Source organism: Propithecus coquereli, unplaced genomic scaffold, assembly GCF_000956105.1.
Source record: "Propithecus coquereli isolate 6110/MARCELLA unplaced genomic scaffold, Pcoq_1.0 Scaffold242, whole genome shotgun sequence".
In the NCBI taxonomy this organism is placed as follows: Eukaryota; Metazoa; Chordata; class Mammalia; order Primates; family Indriidae; genus Propithecus; species Propithecus coquereli.
This window is the reverse complement of record NW_012147975.1, coordinates 1,171,045-1,179,023: the sequence shown is the minus strand read 5'-3', so window position 1 is coordinate 1,179,023 and position 7,979 is coordinate 1,171,045. Positions and strand designations below refer to the sequence as shown.

The 7,979-nt window shown below is 49.6% G+C and overlaps 1 protein-coding gene across 1 annotated transcript in view; it reads left to right on the top strand.

The window, feature by feature from the left end:
- Positions 1-503: 503 nt before the first annotated feature.
- Positions 504-7,979, top strand: part of SPOCK1 (sparc/osteonectin, cwcv and kazal-like domains proteoglycan (testican) 1) — a 181,237-nt gene continuing 173,761 nt past the window's right edge. The window contains exons 1-2 of the mRNA XM_012646321.1: positions 504-533; positions 625-658. Coding sequence (XP_012501775.1) covers positions 504-533; positions 625-658 — 64 coding nt within the window. The remainder of the gene's footprint in view (positions 534-624; positions 659-7,979) is intronic.

Sequence of the window (7,979 nt, the reverse complement as noted above, 5' to 3'; positions counted from 1 at the left end):
GGAGCTGACGGGATGTTCACCTGCAGAACTTACAAGTGCAGAATCTCGGGCGGCACCACCGTGATGCTCCTTTCAGGAGGTGAGATCCAGGAATCCGTATTGTGTTGGGAAGTCGGGTCTGAGAACCACTGACCCAGATGCTTACGCCGTGAATAATGGTTTGCCCACCAGGGTGCCTTCCATGCCCCTTTGTGGACTTTCTCCTGCTTTCATCTTTGTAAATTAGCCATTCCTCCTTCTGTGACCCCGTGCAGGTTGGTGTCACACCATGCGTAGACCTTAGTGCCTGCTCACTGGCCTTGCCAAATGCTCACTAAGGACAGGCACTTTCTAATCCTTTATTCATAGTCTCTGCTGCAGAGTGAGTGTACCATAAAGATTCCTGGGAGTAGTGGGTGTTTTAAAGGATATGTTTATGTATCATAAAAGGCTATGTGTTTGCATAGGGCGTTACCTGTCTGTTCCTGGTTGAGACTATGGGGGCTCTCCATGGGGTTCTCACGATGGAGACCATTCACATAGAGAACACAAGTGTGGGTGCTTTGTACCTAATAAACACACTAGGAGTTGCTTTGCATGTCATGGGGGTGATTCTCCGCTAACCCATCCACATTCCTTCACCAGGGCGCTGTGGAAATTGACGACATGGGCCTGGAAGGTGGGCGGCCAGAGTTGAGGGTGTGGGTCTGGAGGGAGGACAGCTCGAGCATAGAAGCTTAGCCTGATGTTGCTGTGGCCACCTGTACTGACCAGGTGGAGACCTCCAGCTCAGGGACTCCTGAGTGAGCACCTGCAGCGGGCTGGCACCCCGTGCTGGCCAGAGGGATGGGTCGGGCTACCTCTGCCCTCAGGGAGTTCACAGTTTCGTGGGAAAGACAAATCCAGAGACAGAAATGTTGACCCAGAGGTTAAGTGAGGGGAGGGAGGTCCTTCAGACGAGGGCTCTGGAATCCAGGCTGGAGTGTGGGATGAAGTCCTGGCTGTGTCTGTGCGCCTTCCGGCAAGTTATGCTCTCCGGTCTCCCTCATTATAAAGCAGGGATTATATAGTATGTACTTAGCATCTACGGATAGTAAGCATGACAAATACTTGTTGAATAACCAAGAGCTGAGACAATGTTCAGGAAAAGCCTCCCAGAGGAGGAGACGTCTGAGTTTTGTTTTGAAGAGCAAGTAAGATCTCGCCAGGAGAAGAGGGGCATTTCAGATGGAGGGGGCTGTAGGTCAGAGGCCTGGAGGCCTGTGTGGCATAGGACAGAAGCTGCTGGCAGTTCATTTATTGTCAAGGTGTCAAGTTTTAGGTAGTAGGGAGCCGCAGGTGGTGAGGGCTGGAGAGGCGAGCCCTCTTGAGCATTTTAAACTTCATTCCTGAATCGATGGTATCCATTGAAGGATGTTAAGCAAAGAAGTGGCTTGATTGAGCCTGCGCTTTGTATGTGGTCTGTGTCCAGAGCGAGGCTCTGATCTCTTTAGCCATGTATTGATCATGCTGTTCCTGTGAGTCCACTGTGCAAAGTTCTTTGCAGGTGACTGTCCTTGTGTCCCTTTAGCCACCAGTGGAGGTCCAGCACATGAGTGCCTCGGGGCCTGGACCTCTGGGGGCATGTCAGTCTTCCTGCCAGTTTCTGCCTGCCAGGCCCTGCGGTCTCCTGGGGGATGAAAGGGAGTCATCAGGCAAATCCTAATCAGATTTCCCAGGCAGGCATCTGCCCAGCCCGATTTAGATTATCATACATTATCCTCAGCTCAGAGAACTTGTGATGGTGGCAAGATTAGCTCACACTTTGCATTTGCCCTGGGAGTTTACACAGCACAGCCTGTTTGTCGGCTAATGCTCCAAAGTTTCCAGCGCCCAGCCCCCACCATGGGGACCACCCTAGTTCCAGCTCTGTTTAATGTTTTATTCAAATGCAGCCCAAGAGAGGTGCAGAGCTGATGGCGAGCTGGAAGTTTCTAGGCTTGGGAAGCTGGCACTGGGGCCCCTCTCATCCTTGCCCTGTGACTGCTTCTCTCATTCCCTGAATCTAGCCTAGAATTTTCATTTCTAAGGCAGGAATTGGAGAGAGCCCTGTTTTGTGAGCAGAGATGCAGCCCCCCTGTTGACGGGAGCTTCTAGTCTCGTCCCTGTTGCTGACGGAATGAAGGACCCTGAAGCAGATCCCTTTGTGTCACTGCCCGCCCGAGAAACTGATGGAGGCTCTCACTGATGGTGGAATGAAGTCCAAACTTACCAGCACAGTGCCTGTGGTTCTCGGTGTTCTAGTTCTAGACTAACCATCCCTGCACGTCCTCACACAATCCAGACTAGAACATTCCACACCGTTTCCAATGTCCTCTCCTGCCCGTGTTGTTCACGCTGCTGCGTCTTCCCAGAATGCCTCATTTCTACCTGTTGGAAACGTCATGTGTTCCTCAGTGCCTGTCGTGATGCTGCCTCTTTCATTGAGCCTTTTTGCTTCTGTTGATTGGCATCCTTGTTTCCTACTCTGTGGTTTTCGGCTCGGCTTAGAGTCATTTGTGAGGTTGGCACTCCGAGCTGGAAGATCCTTGAACTTAGGATCTGGAGGTCATCTTTATTCCCCCCCTGTGTCCCCAGTGCCCAGCTCAAGACCTCACGGGCAGGTCCTGATATGTACCTAAGACTGGATTCAGGTCCAAGCCAAACCTGAACAACCCATCCACTTGACCATTCGTTATTTCAATTTTTCATTGTGAGGACCAGGATAACAAACAGCTCATTCATGGCCTTTTTGTGTTTTTTCCATTAAACCAGGGCAAAAACCCTGGGGGTTCTGTTTTGAGATTGTCTTTGTCAGAATGTGGGAAGGAGGAAAGCTGGGGAGGTGAAATGAGGCCTCCTCACAGGTCTGACCTGACTATGCTAGAACTGGCTCACTTGGTTTTCTCTCAGCCAAACAGTGTGGGTTTCTGGCCATAGTGGAGGTGTCCCTGGGTGGCAAAGGGAATTGTGCCAAGGAATCAGATGACCCCTTGTCGCAGTAAGTCCGGAGAATCTTGGTAGCAGAGTCTTTGGGAAATAAAACCCACTGGTTTCAGGTTTAGGAAGCTGAAGATTTGAGTTTGGTGTTCCCGCCTATAAAATGAGGATGATAATATATAGCTCGGAGTCATTGAGGAATAGGATTATGTGCCTGTTGCTTCAGAGAGCCACATACCTCTTCTTCCTCATCTACCACCTCACTCTAGTCGTCACTCCCTGATTTAAACCGACCGAATGCAGACTTGCATGATTATTACAAAAGGTACTATTGATTAATAGCATCTTACACTTGCATCTTCCTGTTTGCTGTACGAAGTATGTTACACTCAGCTTGGCAAGTGCTTGCATGTGTCGTGTGCCTGGTGTTCTTGCCAGCTGCACCATGCAGGAAGGTACAGAGATGATACCTCTGAGATACCTCTTCCTATAAGGGGCAGGGTGCCAGAGTGGGGGAGAGCTGGGCTGTCGCCTCTGCCAGATCCAGGTGGATCCCTGCCCAACCATCCAGTGGCCGTGTGACCTTGGGCAAGTGATGTAACCTTTCTGAGCCTCAGTTCTTCACTGGAAAGTTGAGATACTCACAGTCACTTTGCAGCATTATCCTGAGGGTGAAAGGAGATGGTTCCTGTGACACTGACGCCTGGCACCTGGTGAGGGCGCAGTAAATGTTGGCGAGTAGCAGGTGGGAGCGAGGCAGGGCTCAGTCCTTAAGGAGCACATGGCCCAAGGGGGAAGAAGTCCTCACCTCTGTGTAATCCTCACAAGAGCCCTGTGAAGTAGGTAGACGCAGTCCTATTAATACCTTATTTTCCTTTTTCTTAAAGCAAAGTCAGGGGCCTGTCCCAACTCTTCTACCTGGCAAGACACTGAGTTGGGGCTTGAAATAGGTCTTCTGCTTCATACTCTTGGCTGCCTGACCTCAGGAATGAGCTTCCATCATTCTCTGCTGGGGGTTGAGCAAGGAGACAATCTGTCATAGTGCTATGCAAGATTTAGGCTGCTACCGGGAGGAATTTTTGGCTGTAAAAGTGGTTAGAGAAGCAGGTATCATGAGGGGGTGATGTAGCCCCTCCCCTAAGAAGTGAGTGGTTCTCAGGGCTCCAGGGTGCTCTAGAAAAGCAGAGAAGAAACTGGATGATCCCTGCAGGGATCCTGCCTGGGAGCCTGCAGTTCACCCTGTGTGACAGCTTAAATGTCTAAGTTAACTAATTGGTAGCATTGTACCCTATTGAGGGAGAGCCAATGGCTGCGCCTTTTCTGAGGCAAAATCAGAGCTTAAATCAGGTGCTGTCAGAGGAATTCAGAGCTGGCGCCTTTATTTTTAGATCAAATGGGGAAAAGGGACAGATACTTTGTTTGTTCACCTGATATGGCTAGAAATTGGTCCCTTTATTTTTTTTAACCCACTATGGATGTGGTTCTTAGCAGACTAGGGATGGAATCTTCCTTTTTGCATAGTTCCATTTTTGTAGTAAAAACCCAATTTTAATACTGGATGAAAAATAATGCCAGAGTTTAAACAGCCTCAATAGCCTTGGAAATGTTCCACAGCCAGTCATTTATTAAGCAGCGTGGAAAGGGACGTCACCATTCCCTACCCAGCACATCACCTTCTGAGCACTTGCTTTTCTGGGCCAGGTGCTGTGCTAGTCCCCGTGGATGCAGAGGGACATTTAGCCTTTATTAGGGTTATGCTGAGCTCTGAGTCTGTGCAGGCCCATTGGACACAGTGGTTTACATCCAACGGGCCTGGTTTTGTTGGTTAAGCACAACAGAAATGATCACTGCCCTTGTGGACATGCATTCTACTGGGAGAGATAAACGAGAAAATGTCACTGGTAGGCCAGCGCAGAGATGGGCCAGTGGCAGTCTGGGTCTGAACAAATTGCATTTCTTGTTTCTTCCCTCTTCTTACCCTGAAGCTGCAGGACTGGTATGAGGGTGGCCCAGAAGAAGGTGAGCTGGTCGGGCTGGGACTAGACTGTGTCATTTCGTCACCACCCGCGCCCCCCACCCACCCCGCTGCCCCAGACTCTTTGGAGAAAGAAACTTGGGCTTTTGAGTTTGGTTCTTGCTCTGGTATTCTGCGACGCAAAATGTCAAGTCACTTGTCCTCTCTGAGCCTCAGTCTCCTCAAATGTAAGGGTGTGAACAGTGATGCTTCCTCGTTGGAGATGGTAAGGATGGATTGTGATCGAGTGCCTGGGGCATGCCAGACATCACAAACATGGGCCCTTCTCTCTTCACCCCCTAAGAAGGTGGCACCAACAGTGGTACTCATGTGACTAAGAACTGAAATCGTTGCGAAATTCTGTCACTCCACAAAGGGCAGGTTTACCCTGTGTGAAGCACAGAGGACTGATTGGTAGACAGACAAATCCCCCATTCTCATGGAACTCGCATGCTAGCAGGGGATAAATGCTACCTAATCAAACAAATACATCGGCCGATTTCAGGGGAGTTTCTTGGTGAAGCAGCAGGATGATCTGGGAGGCCTCTTGGAGGAGGTGTCCCTTGGATTGAGCCGGTCAGTGAGATGGACCATGGGTGAAAGGCCTCAGAGATTCACCTTCTCTCTGCTCACCTGCCAGGGCTATGGAGGTGATTTCCGGAAGGGAGGCAGGATTGGGCGTGTTTCCCTCTCACCTGTGGTTGTTGAGGTCCCTCCATTTCATTTGGTCTCATGGCCCCACCTTTCCTTACCTGTGCTGGCTCCACGTAGCACAGGAGGGCATGGGATTGCCTGGCTTTCTTCTCTCAAGCCCATTTGGAAAGCCTTGTGGCTGGTCCTCCCTCTTTCCCTGTCCACCCTCTGCCCCCAGCAGAGAGCTCCTTTCCTCCTGCTCTTCGTGTGTCTCTACTGGCTTGCACCAAAGGCGCTTCTTCTTAAAAAGACTCTTCAAAGTGAATGCTTAGGGCTCCCCTTCCTCTTATCTTTGAGTCCAACAGCATTTTTGTGAAGGGGATTTTTTTAATGTGTGTTCATGTTAAAGGGAGTTTTAAACTTTGTTGTTTTATAAGCTCTCCATTTTCTTTTCCCTCCTTTCCAAACCCCTACATTTCTCACCTTCCCAACCCCCGGCCCCACGTTCCCCACAGTATGTTTTCTGTCCTTTCCTCTCCTCTTGGCTACTGTGTCTAGATTCCTCCCTGCTTTCCCCTGCCCTCACCCTCTCTCTCCCCCAGCTGGGCTCCCTGAGCTCCTTAACCCGGCTGCTGCCAAGGGCTGTTTTCTAAGTGAAGGGGCCTCTGGTCTCCTCAAAACCCCAGACTCCTTTGAAGATGCCTTTGATAACGTGGGCATGGCCCCCGGCAGACCTGTCCGCAGGACACCTATTTGCCCACTGGCTGAAGTTGCCCTGATTTCAAAGGAAGCAAGTGTTGTCTTTAACTTCACATGGTGGGTTTTCCCTGGGAGGGATTTCTGTGGACACTAAGAAAAAAGTACAACTAGCATTCAATTATTGAGGGGCAGACGCTGCTCTGTGACTCATCCACTCATCTCTGTTCCCCGAGTGTGCTGTATCCAGCCTGCTGTTAATTAATTCCACCAGTTTCTGGGGATTTACTCCTTTCTATAACATGGTCTCAGCCTTTGGGTGCTGCTGAAGATTTTCTGGCGGAGGAGGATATGATCTGAACTAGCAAAAAAAAAAAAAAAGAAAGCAAAGTGGATTGTGGTTCTGCTCAGATGTTGTCATAGCCGACCAGCACCCCTCTGCTGCCCCCGCCGCTACCAGCACAAATGCCCTCTAGGAGAATACGGTGAGAAAGGGAAGTGGAGTCCTTGGGATTGTGTTGGCGTTGCCTCGGCTTTGCGTCGACTGCTGTTGCCTTTCATTTACTGTGCACCATTTGTTAGCTCCACATTCAGTTTATTAGCATCGTTTTTCTTTTCTAACCATGCCAGCCTTCAGCTGCCCTGCCCCTCCAGCTGATCTGTATTGATGAGAGCATCCGTTTGGGTTATTGCCTTTTCTGATGAAGGATTCATCTTTCTCAGGACTTAACAGGTGATGGGTTCTTACAGTCATTTTAAATTATCGATGAGTAAAGTGTACCTTTCTAGTGAGGTAAATAATTATATAGGTGTACACACACACACACACACACACACACACACACACACACACACACACACACACACACACACACACACACACACACACACACACACACGATGGGTTGTGGTGAGGGAGGTTTCAGTAATCACTGGAAGCCTGTCAGGATTCTGGATCTTTCCGTTAGAACGCTCCAGCCCGACTTAAGCAGGGTCTGAATGTCCACCAGGACATCCCAGGTCTTCCCAGCTTCTAGGGGGTGAGCTGACTCGGGGCCCCACCCCTTGTTATTGTGTTCACAGCCCAGGAGAGAGCAGGGCTGCTCCCGCCCTGGTTCGGGGCTGCCTAAGGAGAACGCTCGTCTCTGCACCGTCCAAGATGACCTTGATGGCACACGCTGAAGGGAATTGAGGACACACGGGCCGTTTGTGTGATTAAGGAACAGGATCTTCCCTACTTAAAGACAAATAAAACATTGCTGTGGGATTTGCAGGGTGATTTTCATTTCAGGGGCTTATAAAGCAAGAGGATTGGTAGTTTTAATGGTTGTTGCTTTGGATTAATTCAGTCATTAAGAAGATTGGGTCAAAGTTTTATACCATTGGCATCCCCCTGGGTTTGATATCCAGGTCTACAAGTTTCTTTCTATAGCTTCAGAGTTAGCATAAGTGTAGTCAAAAATAGAGGTGGGCAGTGCAAGCCTCCTACCTTTACTATTATTGCAGAGTTTAATTTTATTGTGAGTTTGGAACAAATTATGCGTTTTCCCCAAAGGAATCACTGTTTGCTATAAACAAATGTGTGTATGTGTGTGTGTGTATGTGTGTTTGTGTGTGTAGGTGTATCCACATATGCGTATGTAGACTGCTCATCCAAGTGGGTGGTGGTGGAGGAGATTGGTGGGGCTCGAGAGGATGA